Source organism: Sus scrofa, chromosome 2 (genome assembly GCF_054392235.1).
Source record: "Sus scrofa isolate SSC_HxYL_T2T_F1_AM1 chromosome 2, Sscrofa_HxYL_maternal_Yorkshire_Landrace_v2.0, whole genome shotgun sequence".
Classification (NCBI taxonomy): Eukaryota; Metazoa; Chordata; class Mammalia; order Artiodactyla; family Suidae; genus Sus; species Sus scrofa.
In genome coordinates this window covers 161,138,494-161,152,709 of record NC_139384.1, presented here as the reverse complement: position 1 = coordinate 161,152,709, position 14,216 = coordinate 161,138,494, and the positions used below count along the sequence as shown (strand labels likewise).

The following is a 14,216-nucleotide window of genomic DNA, read 5'->3' as shown; positions in this document are numbered from 1 at the left end:
ACGTGCGGCCAGATCAAAGCTGGAGCCCAGTCTGGCCGTGCCCTCTCGATAGCTCTCTGGGCTGTTTCTAAGTTTTTATCGGCACAAACAGCACAGCCATGCACATTCTTGCTTTGCTTCCTTGTGTACAGAGGAAGCATTTCATGCGCTCAGAAGTGGGTCTGCTGGATGGAGGTGGACACACATTTAAATTTTTGGGGGCCACGCCCAGGACATCTGGAAGGTCCAGGGCCGGGGATGGAATCTGAGTCTCAGCTGCGACCTGTGCCCCAGTTGCAGCGACGTCAGATCCTTAGCAGACTGTACTGGGCCAGCATCAGCCCCCACCCCACCCCCGCCACCGCCGAGACAGAGCTGGATCATTAACCAGCTATGCCACAGGGGGAACTCCCAGATTTTTTTTTTTAATACGATAAACCACCATCTGAAAAAGCTCCACCAGTTAACAGTCCTCAGATACGGTCTGAGAGGGCTCGTTTCACTGCATCCTCGCCAGCCCTGGATATCACCCCTCCCGTTGGTGCCAACGAGCGTCTCCGTTCCCTCTGCGCCTCCCTCATCAACCTGAGGCTGAGCACAGGGCCGGATCCCAACCTGCGGCTCACCTCCTCTTTGGCAGCAGGTGATGCCCCATCATTTCTGCGTCTTCCTCACTGCCCAGCACGCAGCTGAGCGCAGCAGTGACGGATAAATGCTGGCGTCAGGTCCTGTGACTTCTGCAGTCCTGTGTGACAAAAACGTATTCTGAGACCCTACACGATTCGACAGTGTCTTAGTTCTTCAAGATTTAATTGTGGATTTTAGAGCTTCTACCTGAGCTGTGCTGACTCTAAGCCTTAGGAAATCAGGAATCCTTCCAAGTTTTTTGGTTTCTTGGTTTTTGCTGCACCTGCGGTGTGTGGAAGTTCCTGGGCCAGGGCTCAAACCTGTGTCCCAGCAGTGACCAGAGCTGCTGCAGTGACAATGCTGAATCCTTAATCAGCGGCGCCGCAAGAGAACTCCAGGAAATCAGGAATCATTTACTCCGGGTCTAGGGAGCCATGTTTTAGTCAACAGCAGAATGACTCGAACACCTGCTCAGGCTGGAACACAGGAGTCTTTCCACACAGGTCTTAGGATCCTGGGAAGGAGGAAACCTCTTCTGCAGGAAACTTCCTGACACCGTCATCCAAAAAGAATGGGGAAAGAAAGAAAGCCAGCCAGGAAGAAAGACAAGACAAGACCTCAGGGGTGGTTTAAGCCGTCCTGCTGTACAAGTCAGGAGACTGAGGCCCCAGCCAGGGAAGTGACGTGCTCCGGGTCCCACCTCCAGGCAAGAGCGGCGCTGGGAGAGCAGCCCAGGGGCTGATTCCAGGCCGGTGCTCTTTCCTCACAACACGTGGAATCAGAGAATTTGCCTCTAACCCCCTCCCCAAGATGCCCTGCTCCTAACTGGAGAACCCCACTGTCTCGGAACCCGACAGCTCTAGACGCAAGTCCCAGCTCGGCCACTGAGCTCTCTTTGACCCCAAGGCTCTCCTCCCTGGAGGGTTAATGTTACCTGCCTCCCAGGATTACAGCTAGGGTTAGTAGCACCTCCTGCACGGGGCTAGGTCAGATTTAAGTCAGCAAATTCAGGAAGCACTCACTAAACCGTGCCTCTGATTCCCCCTCCCATGCTCCTCCTCTTTAATGAATCAGCCGTGAGGGTGTAAAGACGCATTTATCACAGCACAGGGAACTCCCAGTTCAGACTCCATGCAGCTGAGTGGCTCATGCATCCCTCACTTTGTTTTGGGGTTTTGGGTTTTTTTTTAGAATATTTATTTATTTATTTATCTATTTATTTTGCTTTTTAGTGCTGCGCCTGCAGCACATGGAGCGTCCCAGGCTAGGGGTCAAATCAGAGCTGTAGCTGCCAGCCTACACCACAGCCACAGCAATGCGGGGTCTGAGCCATATCTGGGACCTACCCCATAGCTCACGGCAACGCTGGATCCTTAACCTGCTGAGTGAGGTCAGGGATGGAACCTGTGTCCTCATGGTTACTAGTCAGGTTCGTTGCCACTGAGCCTCGATGGGAATTCCCATCCCCCACTTTGTTGTTTCCGTTGGCTTGGCTGCAGGTGCCACCTCTCAAGTCACTCCTTTACTAAGCCACCATCCGCAGCAGAGGGACAGTCCACACCCTCGTTCATGTCCACTGCACAAATAGTACCGAGGACAAGCGTTCCTTTGAGCTCAGGGCCCCTGTCGCGCTTGGCCCCCATTGGAACCACTTGGTGGAACATGTCAAAAGCACCGCTGAGGAGCCCACCCCCCGTACTCCTTGTCATGATCCGGTTGGTTGGGAGTGGGGTCCAGGCAGCTTAGAAGCTTCCCTGGCGATTCTAACTGAAGTCAGGGTGGCCAGCCCCCCGGTCTGCACGCGTGGTTTTCAAACTTTAACATATGCATCTGGATCACCTGGGGAGACCGCCTCCATGAGGCGGCTCTGCAGTGGGGCCCACGGACCTGCCTTCCTCCCAAGTTTCCCCGGGAGGTGGATGCTGCGAGTCTGGGCCACGCTCTTGGGTAACCACCCATCCAGACGAACCCGCGTGGGGCCTGCGGGTCTTTTCGCTCCCGGCGTCATTCCCCACTCTGACCTGTCTGTAGTGAGCCACCCTGCCTTGCATCTTGGGTCATAGGTGGAAGTGAGGCTCCCCCTGCCCCCCAACTCCAGGAGCGAGAACAGGACCAAGTCTGGCTGATCAGCAGAGGCTGCAGCTTGGCTCCCGAGAGCGGGTGGTTCCAGCAATGGGCATGTCACTTGGCCCTCCAGGGAGAGTCAGCCCTGGACTCGCGCCGGAACCCTTGGGAAGAAGTGCTAAGCTGGTAGGATGCAAGCCTGGCGCTGCTGGCACCCAGCTTGTCTTGCGTGGGAAAAGCGTGCCTGAGGATGAAGCAGGCAAAGGAGGCTGAAGAAGAGACTGAGAGAGACCGAATCCTGACAACACTTCCTTAGCCCCTGCATCCAGCTAAGCCTGAATTTAGATGCCAGTGTTTCTGTTAGACGAGTCAATACATTCCCTTGTTTGTGCATCACAGGGAATATAACCATTATTTTGTAAAACCTTTAGATGGAGTGTAATTGACAAAAACATCGAAGCCCTTCATGGTACGCCTGAAACTACTGTAACACTGTAAATCAACCAGATTGCAATCAATTCCCTTTTTGCTTAAGCCGGCTTGGGGTGGGCTTTGCTGTGTGCAACTCAAAAAGTGCCGTCCACCGGGACACAACTAAACGCTTCCCACCCAGACAGTGGGACGCCGGGCTCTCTCCTGGGTGCAGCTCCCACCAGGCAATGACCTTCCAAGAGGCCCCAGAACCGAGCAGCAGAACTCCTAGCATCGTTCGGTGCCGTTTCCCTCCTGGTGCGCGTGGGGGGACCTGGGGGACAGGTGGCTGAGGACGTGTCCTGAGACATGCCTACCACAAAGCCTGGGAGATCTGCCCTTGGCTCTGTCAATAAATCCACCCAGGAGGCGGGCGATAACAGCCAGCAGGCGGTGCCACACACCGAGAGTCCCCTTCTCAAGGACACCCGCGCGGGGACGGGGCTGCCGCCTTCAGCACCAAAAAGAGCGTTATTGTTTCAGTTTGTCTCACCGCCCTTGAACAAACACAGAGAGACGCTGTTGCTTCTCATCGACCCAGTGGAGCGTATGGAAACGGGAAAATTCTTCTACGGGACAAGTGCGAGCTTTCGAGGGAAACGGAGCCTCCAGCCGTCTCACCACCCGCACCAACACTGACCACATCTGGGGAGCACGCGCCTTTGTGTTCGCCTTATCGGGGAAGGGTTAGGGTAAGTGGGATTTGCTGGGGCGGGGCGGGGGGGCACCCAGACTGTCCTCAGGAGCAAACGGGGGTGAGTCGGGAGTAAAGGCGTGAACCTCCGTTCTTGGGGGTGACATCCCCCGGTATTCACGGTGTGAGCACCGGAAGTGAGAGAGCAGGGGACTTTTTTTTCTTTTGGAGGCCACTGGGAGCTAACACAACCGATGAAAGACCAGAAGCGCAGGCTTAGGTCAGCAGGAATCAAGGAAACGCTGCGGGTCAAGACGCAGGAAGGAGGAACACCGGCCCCCTCCTTTGACCGGGACAGAGGTCAGGACGGCATCAGTGACACACAACGGCTATTGCCACGAAGAGAACTGGCTCTGGCAGAATGAAAGGCCACGGCGGAGAGCGTCTGACGCCCCACTGACGCAGCCAGGTGAGGAGAGGAGGGATCTGACCTCTCTGACTTCAGCGGGGGGAGGCCGGTGGTGGGAGGAAGGAGCCAAGAAGTGCCCCTGCCCCAAGACAGCCAGGGAGGGGCAATTTCCACTCATGAAACTGGGATGCTTTCAGGAGAGAGACGGGCAGTGTACAGCCCCAAACCAAGAGCTACCCGCCAGTGAGCCTAGAGAGGGCAACTTTATCCCTTGGCCTGCAAACCCATCCTAACCCACGACCTTGGCACACTGCTGGCAGACCTCGGAAGTGAGGCGACCAGGTTTGAGTGTGTGTGGAAACACCGGGCTCTGCGTCGTGGACTCTGCGAGAAAGTCTTCTCCCAAATCCCCTTGGGAAGCACCGGCAGGACCAGCCAGAGGGAATGTGCTCTGGTCAATAAGGCCATTTATTTAGAGGGCAGGGGCTGTGCCTAGGGCCGGGTATTGCTGACAGTCCTGGAGACCAGTGGTGGCCTGGTGGTCCCGGGGCACTGCCTCTAGGCAACAGAGCTGCTCCGTTTCAACAGTGCCCCCATGTGGCAGCCTCAGCAACTGCAGGTTGCCTAAAGGTAAAGGTTTTTCTCCTTCAGGAGATGGAACTAGCGCTGCCCCTTCGGACCAAGTTACCGCTCTGAGAGCTACCCTGGAGGTGAGCACCCCGAGTTGGGAAGAGAGTCATTCCCAGAAGAGGTGGCAGGGGAACTCAAGTTGTTCTGTCTTAGCAATAAAACTCAGGGGACACAGCATCCTTCTATGTAAAAACCGATTCGCCAAGATCGCGTGGTTACCGATTTCCCACCAGCTACCACCCAGCCAGCTGCCCTGGCATCTGTTCCACGGTTTTCCATCATGTGTAGCCACCAGGATGTAATCTGCCTGCTGGTCTGCTGCCCTGCTCCGCTAAGTTCAGACGTATTGTGTCACTGTCACCTCCTCGTCAAAGACCGAATTAGGGGCCTAGTTATTGAAGGGAAATGAAGAAACTAAATCCTGCCCTTCAGTGTCCCCTTTCCTTCCGAGGCTGTGTTTTTTTTGTTGTTGTTTTTGTTTTCGGGTTTTTTTGTTTGTTTGTTTTTGCTTTTTAGGGCTGTACCCTTGGCATATGGAGGTTCCCAGGCTAGGGGTCCATTCGGAGCTGCAGCCACCAGCCTGCACCACAGCCACGGCAACGCAGGATCTGAGCCACATCTGCAACCTACACCACAGCTCACAGCAACGCCGGATCCTTAACCCACGGAGCGAGGCCAGGGGTCGAACCCGCAACCTCGTGGATCCTAGTCGGGTTCGTTACCACTGTGCCACGAAGGGAACTCCTTCTGAGGGTGTTTTGTAGGAGACTCACATTGCCCTGGAAGTTCTGAGTCTTGGCCCTTGGTTCCAGTTTGGCCATTAAGTTGCTGTGTGATCTTGAGCAAGCTGCTGGAGTTCTCCGAGCTCCGCATTCCTCCTTAGGCAAATAACCTCCACATTGCCCACCTCGAGGCTGCTCACCAGTTTGAATGAAGTTAACGTTGCAGAAGCCTAGAAAAGACAAAATAAGTAATTATTCACAGCAAGTCATGTGTCTGCAGAGACTGCTGCAGTACTGGCTCTTCTGTGTCTGCAGAGCTGAACAACTAGGAAACAGGGTTCTGACTCCGAAAAGCAGGTGTGAAGGACCTTCTGTGCCTGTGTACATGGGTCTGTGTCTCTCTCTGACTCATGGTGCACGCGACTGTGTCTCTCTGTGTGTCTCTCTGCCTCTCATATTCTTTTCTCATTTTTATTTTTAAAAATCTTTTGTTATAGTTGATTTGCACTGTTCTGTCAATTCCCCTGCACAGCAAAGTGACCCAGTTATACGTTCACACACCTTCTCGCTCTCGCACCATCCTGCATTGGGCTCCCTCACAAGCGACTAGGCAGCGCTCCCTGGGCGACACGGCAGGGCCCCTCTGCCTCTCCCGCTCTCCCCTCCCCCACTCCTGCTGGCCGCTTTGCAGCCTTGGCCAGGCCAGGGCTCCAGTGTTTTCTCAAGGAACAGCTCAGGGCCCTTTGAAGCCACGTCTGCCCTCCTCTAATGGTTGTGGGGGCAGGATCAGGCCAAGTCAAGACAGCCTCTGGGTTTTTCTGGCTCCAGGCCTGAAGGGCAGAATATTTCAGTCTCTTGTAGGTCCCAGTTAAACAGGACCTCCGGGGCAGATTAGGGCAGAGAAGCCTCAGGCTGCTGAATTAGGCTCCTGCAGACGAGGGGGAGGGAGAGGGGGAGGGGATGCTGCCATGGCTTAGTGGCGGCTGGCCTCGGGCCACGGTAGAGCACTGATGCCCCCAGCTCAGCCCAGTGTCCTGAGCACCTCTGCCAGCTTCCTGCCTCTACAGCCTCTGGGGTCCAGACAAACCTGGGTGCAAAACCCGACTCCCCCACCTGCTCACTGTGTCAACTGGGGCAAGTCGTTCACGTGTTCTAGCTGGATTTGTCTGGAAAAAGGAGATGATAAGATGTCAGTTGTAAGCATCAGATCAACAACAGCCCAGCACAGAGCGCCAGTCAGCGCAGGATGGGCTGTAGACCAAGTCTGGCTCGCTCCCTAGGTTGGCATGAACTGCGGGCTAAGAATGGATTTTGTGTTTCTAAATGGTTAAGGGGGAGAAATCAAAAGAAGAGCAATATGTCATGACGTGGAATATGATACAAAATTCAAATTTCAGGGTCTCTAAAGCCTGGCCGGCACATGGCCACACCCTTATCTAGGGCTGTCGCTGCTTCTGCATTCCAGCGACAGACCCGAGGAGTTGGGACAGAAACGGTAGGCGGCCCTCAGTGGCCAGAGGGCCACCCGGCCACTTACAGAGAAAGGGTGCCTGCCCTTGGCAGCGGTTTAAGGACACAACCCCCGGTACCGATCTCTGTCCGGTCACTTACGAATTCCGTGACTCCGGGAAGGTCACACGCTCCGTGGGTGCCACGGTTTCTTCTCTGTAAAGCGCAGTAACAGTGGTGATGAGAGGTTGTTGCCAGGATGAAATGAGTTGATACCTGGGAAGTGCGGGACCAAGGAGGTCATCTGTGCGGAGGCCCAGGCGGTGACCTTGTGTTTTGGACTCTTGGCCGGAAGAATTCTTGACCTGACACTGTCCCGGGCAGCAGACTTTCGGTCCGACACCCGAGTGGAGGCGTCCACGGTCAGACGGCCGAACGCACCGAGAGCTGCGGGGATCCGGAGGGACCGGGGGAGGACGGAACCGGATCAGCCAAGGCCCCGCTGGGAACAAACGCGCCGACTGTACAGGGGACGACTTGGAGAGCTGAGCCTGCGTGCGGCCAGCCCCTCCACAGGGAGACGGATGTGGGTTTCAGCTTTGTTTGTTTGTTTGTTTGTTTGCTGCTATTGAAGAACAAAAAGAAGAGGAGCCGGTTTCTTTTCTCCTCCTTGACCGACCCATCCCTGCAAGAGGACAGGGTTTCTTTCTTTTCTTTTTTTCTTTTTCTTTTTTTTTGCTCACGCTCACAGCACGGGGAAGATCCTGGGCCAGGGATTGAACCCAAAGCCACAGCAGCAACCCGGGCCACTGCAGTGACAACGCCGGATCCTTAACCCACCGTGCCACAAGGGCATTCCAAGGACAAGATTTCTGATTCATGGAGTCTTGAAAAGAAGCTGAAGGTGGAAGCAGTTCTCCCAAGATGGGAGAGGGTTTGGAAGACCTGAGGGGACCCCGAAGACAGGACACCCATTTTAATACAAAGCATCAACTGCCACACCAACGGGAGCTCCATCTCAGGCCATGTTAATAGAAGCAGGTCTTGTAGAAAGAGGGAGGTGATCTCCTTCCACCTCCTCTGGCCAGCCCTGGTCTACCGTGGGCAAACCCTTCCTATCAGTTATGCCGGGTTTTCTTCACCCTCAGCATCCCTGATCCGAGGAGCGGCTGATAAAGGCCCGTAGTTCTGGTCTTTCAAACCTCCGCAATTATGCAGAATTTACCCCTCTCCCCTGGTGAAAGTGGGCCTGGGGGATGAGTCCGGCTGCAGGTCAAGAATTCTACTTTATCAGCAGCTACAAAAACATTAACCTGATCCCCGGGGGCGAAGTGTAGCTGGTTCGGCAGCTCCTGGAGTCGCCTGGCCTTAGGAGAGCCTGTGTCTCCCAGTGGCCTCAGAGATTGGGTGGCCCCTCGCAGGGTCTCCAAGGACCCGGCCGTGTGCTTACAGCCTGGTTTCCCACCCTCATCTCCCCTTTACACATGTACGATTCTGCCAAAAGAGAGCACGGTCCAGCTTTTTCAAAAACACGTTATATTAGTTGGTGTTGTGTTTTTTGGTTGCAAGGGGCAGAATGCCAACGCAGACTGGGCTGACCAAGAAAGGAAAGTTTATTGGCTCATGTGACTGAGATGCACAGGGTTATCTGGCGTCAGGCCCGGCTGCATCCAGCAGCTTAGGGTCTCCGTATCTCAATCTCTTGGCTCAGTGCTAGCTTCATTCTCAGACCAGCTTTCCCCTAGGAAGTTGTGAAATGGTTGCTGAAAGCTCCAGACTCGAATCTGGAGCTCATCAACATCAGTAAAAATAGAATTTCGCTGCCCCAAGAGCTTGAGCCCAAAGCTCGGGAATTAATGCCCAGAGAACAGATGGGATTGTTGTCCACCCCAAATCAGTTCTGCGCAAGAGGCACTGAGCACAGGGATGCCCAGGCGTGAGCCAGGTGGCCCAGGATGCAGGAGAAGAGGCCTCTCCAGAGGGGGGTACAGCGAGGGTTGGTCTGCCGGCAGCCGGGACTGGGGAGGGTGGCCTCTAAAGGACGCGGCAGATGCTCTGAACAGAGGCAGGGCCATCGAGCGACGGGCACGCAGCAGCCTGTGCCCACCGCCACGAGCATGCCTCTCTCCTCCCGGCAGCCGGGGCACTGGTATCGGGCCAGCAGAGAGCGGGGGCTGTAAAGCCCAGAAGAACGGCTCTGCGTGGGGAGGCTACCCTGCGTCTTCAGGACCGCGTGCCTGCTCTGTCTGGAAGGGGGACTGGAACACAGGGAACCACAGGAGGGTTTTGAAGTTTGAAAGCTGAGCTTCCTGCCAAGCTGATGACTAACAAAAAGAGAGGCGTCTCTGGAGCCTGTGTGCCGAAAAGGGGAGGGAACCCCGGGGCTGGGGGGGCATCGTGCGCAGACACCAGCCTGCACCCTCTCCACTCCGTCCTTTTTGAGGAGCCCTGTACGGCCCAGCTGTCCACTCGGCTGGGCCTCGCAGGTGAATCAAGACCGGTTCACACACATCCCGATGCCCCGCCCTGCTTGCCAACAACTGGACTAGGTCTGAACAGGCATGTGATTCTGCCAGTGACAGGCAAGGCCCTTCAGAACCAGTCTCCTCACCGACAAAAAGAAACACATACGGGGAATGCCTGTCGTGGCTCAGGGGAAACGAACCCAACTAGGATCCATGAGGGCGAGGGTTTGATCCCTGGCCTCCAAAAGCAGCTTGGGAATCCAGCGTTGCTGTGGCTCTGGTGTAGGCTGGCAGCTGTCGCTCCGATTCGACCCCTAGCCTGGGCACCTCCATATGCCAATGGGTGCGGCCCTAAAAAGAAAGAAAGAAGGAAGGAAGGAAACACATGGGCGTTCCCATCGTGGCACAGTGGAAGCGAATCCTACTAGGACCCATGAGGTTGCAGGTTCGATCCCTGGCCTCACTCAGTGGGTTAAGGATCTGGTGTGGCCGTGAGCTGTGGTATAGGTTGCAGATGTGGCTCGGATCCCGAGTTGCTCTGGCTGTGGTGTAGGGTGGCAGCTGTCACTCCGACTGGACCCCTAGCCTGGGAACCTCCATATGCCATGGGTACGGCCCTAAAAAGACAAATAAATAGACAGACAGACAGACAGATAAAAACCCATAGGAAGAAACAGACCATCACCTTATTCTGGACATGTCATGTCTGGAAGGGCATCAGCTGTCTTGCAACCGAGAGGAGAGCTGGCCTGAAGGCCACTTGGAGCCTGAAGAGGACAGGGCAGAAAAGCGGAAAGAATCTGACCTTTGCTACGACACCGAGCCACTGAAGCAACCAGCCCTGGAACCAGCCTCCTTTGGACGGGGAGTGTCATGTGATAAACGTCCCCATTGCTCAGGCCAGTCACCCTGGAGTCCTCTCTTTGCGTGGCCTCCGCACACTAAGTGACCCCAACAGCCTTTGCTGGTTGAAAGGGTTTCCACCGAGAAAGGACACTTCCCTCGCGGGGGCTGGGGCTCGAGGCAAGCGGCGGGGCCACTCTGGGAAGTGCAGGATGCGCTTGGGAGACTCCTACGCGCTCCCTCACTTTCCAGCCCCGGAACACGCTCGCTCGCCTCTCTAGGCCTCGGGTCTTCACCTGCACAAGAGGAAGAGTGACCGGAACCTCATCGGGTTGTCGTGAGGACTGAGGCCATGCACGGGTCGTGACATAAAACCACAATGGCCACACATGGAAGGTCCTCTCGTCTGTGCGTCATTGGACCAGGATCCCAACCAAGTCCAAACAATGACTGGCAAAGTGATGACACGTCTCAGAACTTCCTCAGAAGCTTCCTGAAAGATTCAGGTTCCCCGACGCCTTCCCTGGGGATCATGATCTGAGATGGGGACCTTTTCAGGTATAAGCTGCAGAAACTCAACTCAAACTGGCTGAAGCAAAAGCGAATGATAATAATAGTGATAATGAAAATAAAAGGGCAGGAGTTCCCACTGCGGCTCAGGGGGTTAAGAACCCAACTAGTATCCATGCGGACGCGGGTTTGATCCCTGGCCCCGCTCAGTGGGTTAAGGATCCGGCGTTGCCACAAGCTGCCATGCAGGTCTCAGATACAGCTCGGATCTGGTGTGGCTCTGGCTGTGGCTCCGATTTGGCCCCTGGCCTGGGAACTGACATGGGCCACAGGTATGGCCCTTAAAAAAAGACAAAAGAGAGAGAGAGAGAACTAAGAAAAATAAAAGAGTAATTTGTTGGCTCCTGCATTTGAAGAGCCCAGAGGAGAGAATTTCAAACGTGGCTGGACCTAAGTGCTGCCCATCTGTCACGAGTCTGCTCGCTCCCCTGCTCTCCCTCTGTCTCATCCCCTCTCGTGATTGGCCTCTGTGTTGGTTTCATTCTTAGTCAGCCTCTCCAAGCTGACAGCGACCAGCCTACGGCCTCCGAAAACGAGAGCATCTCTTGCTCTGCCCAAGTCCTGGGGCTGCCGCTCCAGCCTGGCCTTGACCCCTGGGCTGAGCCCCCTGAGACTGGCCCAGCAGGGGAACTCGCCCACCCCCGGAGACCACCCCAAACTACAGGGGGCTTGTGTGGGCAGTGACAGCTCCCTGAGGTAACAGGGGTGCTTCTCGGAAGAAGAAGAAACGGGTGCTGAGCAGACAAACCCACCACAGGCGTTGGAATCTGTCCTTTTGACCAAGTCGCCGGTTGAATGTGCAGCACAGGCCAGTCTGGGAAGGACCGCTGGACAACGCCTGGTTTAGGACTCCCTAGAGTCACGGCCTTCCCTTCTTCCTAGGAAATGCTAAACATGAGCAAATAAATAAAACGGATCCCCAAACAGCGCCATCCTGGTGGAAGGAGGGGTCTGGGGGCCTCCCATCACCCCCCAGGCAGCCCCTAAGGCCCCCGGGGGCTCCCGTGAGCACCCCGACTTCCTCGCTCCCCGTGGTCTCTTGTGCTCTGATTCTCCAGCCCTGCGTCTGGTGCAGGGGAGGGGAGGGGTCTCCGGGGTCTCCCCTAATGCCGTCCTCGCTGCCCCCCTCCCATGCGTCCGCCGCCAGCGCCAGAGGAGTAAACAGGGACAGGAGGGGCCGGCGGCTGACTTAGAAGCTGCGTCACACATGCCACATCGGATGCTTCTAGCTTTGAAAGCCCATCCTGGCCTGAGGCCAGAAGGCTCGTGGGCTCTGCGGCGCTGGGCCCTGGGGCGGCGTGGGCGCTGCTGACCCGCCTGTCTGCCGTGACAGAGCGAGGCCGACAGCGCGGCCTCGGTGGAGGCCGCGGAGGTGCTGCGGGGACACTGGCTGGGGAGACGCGGCAGAGGATGAAGTCAATTTCACACTTTATTAGTCAGGCTGGGGCCAGCGGAGGCCGCCCTGAAACTGGGCTGAGGCCCCAACCCCCTCCTCCCTTCGCCGGCAAGAAAGGCCTTTCTTGCCTGAAACTCTTCTTCTTGAAGGAGCAGGCTTCTTTTTTTCTACTCAACCCCCCCGCGGCATTCACGCGAGGAGCTGGAATCCCTTTTATTCTGTAAGAGGCCCAAGCTGAGGGGTGAACCAATCCTGTGTGTGCGTGGGGAGGGCGGAGGTGTTGAACTGCGATTTTTTTTTTTTTTTGTCTTTTTGTCTTTTTGTCTTTTCTAGGGCTGCTCCCGCGGCATATGGAGCTTCTCAGGCTAGGGGTCGAATCGGAGCTGTAGCCACCAGCCTACGCCAAAGCCACAGCAACGCGGGATCCGAGCCACATCTGCGACCCACACCACAGCTCACGGCAACGCTGGGTCCTTAACCCACTGAGCGAGGCCAGGGACCGAACCCGCAACCTCATGGTTCCTAGTTGGATTCGTTAACTGCTGCGCCACGACGGGAACTCCTGAACCGTGGCGTTTATTAGTGCGCATACTCACCCACCCTCCACTGAACAAATATGCACGGAGAGCCTACTGTGTGCCAGCCACCTGAGCCTGGTGCTCGGGGCAAGAAAACATCACGTCTTCGGGAACCTCCTTCATTCGCCAGCTTTCCCCCCAGCGCCTCCAGCCGGCACCCGGCACCCAACACGCCGGGCTCGGGGGATGCAGGGAGAACAGGCCGACGCAGCCCCTGCCTTCCGGGAACAAGGGACAGATCCTTCTGTAAAAAGGCGGTTCCAACAGAGAGGACGAAGAACCCGAGCAGAGGCACACACAGGAAGAGGACTGGGACCCAGGAAGGAAGGCTTCCGGGAGGAAGAGACACGTCCCTGAGCCCTGAAGGGCGACTTGGCAAAGGAGAGGAGGGCGAGTGGAAGGGCAGAGAGAACAGGCACATCCCGCCCAGCCCGAGCGCAGAGCTCAAGGAGCAGAAGGGAAAACGGGCCAGACCACGGCGCTCCGGTCAAGGACCCCGGAAGGACCAGCAAGGGCCCTGGACTCGGAGGCGTATTTCTGAAAGCTGACCCTGGTGGTGGCCCGCGAAGGACATGACGAAGGCGGGAGGCAGTGGACGCAGGGACGCAGGCAGAGCCCCAGCCCGGCATCGCGCAGCGGTGTCGCGGGGAGAGCTGAGGGATGCCGTGCTTTGGGGGGTTCTCCGGAGGGCAGCGCTCGAGTACAGGGGACAAAGACTCGACTGGGAGGCAGAGGAAGCTGGGTTCAGACCTGCTCTGCTCTTAGCACCGACGTGACCTCCAGCAGGAGCTGTACCTCGCTGTGCCTCCTTCATAAAACGGGACCCTACGCCCGCCTAACGGCTCACAGCGCGGGCAAAGGCACGGGCACCGTGAGGAGCACGTCGGAGCCTGCGAGGGGAAGGGGACACCTCAAAACCGAGTCCACAGGAAAACAGGGCAGGGCAGCCCATCTGCTCCCGGCATCCCTTGAGGGAACCACAGATCCAGCGTGCTCTCCCTATAAACCAGGGCTGAGATCCTACCTCCAGGCCTCTCTCTGTGGCCTCTGTGGTCACTCGATGCCTTGAAGCCTCCGTCTCCTCGACTGTAAGTCACCGACTTGGCAGGGCTGTCGTGGGGATGGGCCGAGAGGGTGCTTAGCACGTAGAAGGTGCTGCATAATCAGCTGCCAGGCTTCTTACTAATATTCGCTCTTCTTACTTTCATTCTTGCAGGAATCAGGAGCACTTCCTTCGTGCCAGGGCCTGTGCTGGGCATCAGAGAAAAGCTGCAAATAATAAAGATGTCCGTAAATATTTATTAAAGGCTCACGGATCGGATGGCTCTTTACGTGTGTGTATACAGGCATTAATTAATCAAAGCCCCACGTCCATCCTG

At 56.4% G+C, this 14,216-nt stretch overlaps 1 protein-coding gene and 1 long non-coding RNA gene across 7 annotated transcripts in view; one reads left to right on the top strand and one right to left on the bottom strand.

Moving 5' to 3' along the window:
• Positions 1-14,216, bottom strand: part of LOC110259538 (uncharacterized) — a 61,653-nt gene that overhangs the window by 46,136 nt on the left and 1,301 nt on the right. Inside the window, exons 1-7 of one of the 5 annotated variants that reach the window (XR_014839166.1) lie at positions 12,388-12,511; positions 11,616-12,253; positions 10,136-10,217; positions 7,314-7,432; positions 7,148-7,201; positions 5,737-5,766; positions 4,630-4,808 (exon numbers count right to left, since the gene is read on the bottom strand). Coding sequence is in view for 1 of the 5 variants with exons in the window: in XM_085015119.1 (XP_084871245.1) it covers positions 5,588-5,687 (100 nt within the window). In the remaining 4 variants the exon portion in view is untranslated. Of the gene's footprint in view, positions 1-605; positions 725-813; positions 1,156-4,629; positions 4,809-5,587; positions 5,767-6,649; positions 6,703-7,147; positions 7,433-8,580; positions 8,727-10,135; positions 10,218-10,589; positions 10,817-11,615; positions 12,254-12,387; positions 12,512-12,906; positions 13,052-13,587; positions 13,728-13,861; positions 13,948-14,039; positions 14,107-14,216 lie in introns of those variants that run through there. The other 4 variants (XR_014839164.1, XM_085015119.1, XR_014839165.1 and 1 more) reach the window with 4 other exon arrangements.
• Positions 3,360-14,138, top strand: LOC106509607 (uncharacterized). Of its 2 annotated transcripts, XR_001307281.3 has the most exons (4): positions 3,523-3,833; positions 4,007-4,244; positions 4,836-4,894; positions 14,054-14,138. It is a non-coding gene; the product is annotated as an uncharacterized LOC106509607 (long non-coding RNA). The 2 variants fall into 2 exon arrangements; XR_002342017.2 differs by lacking the exon at positions 4,836-4,894 and having other exon boundaries at positions 3,360-3,833.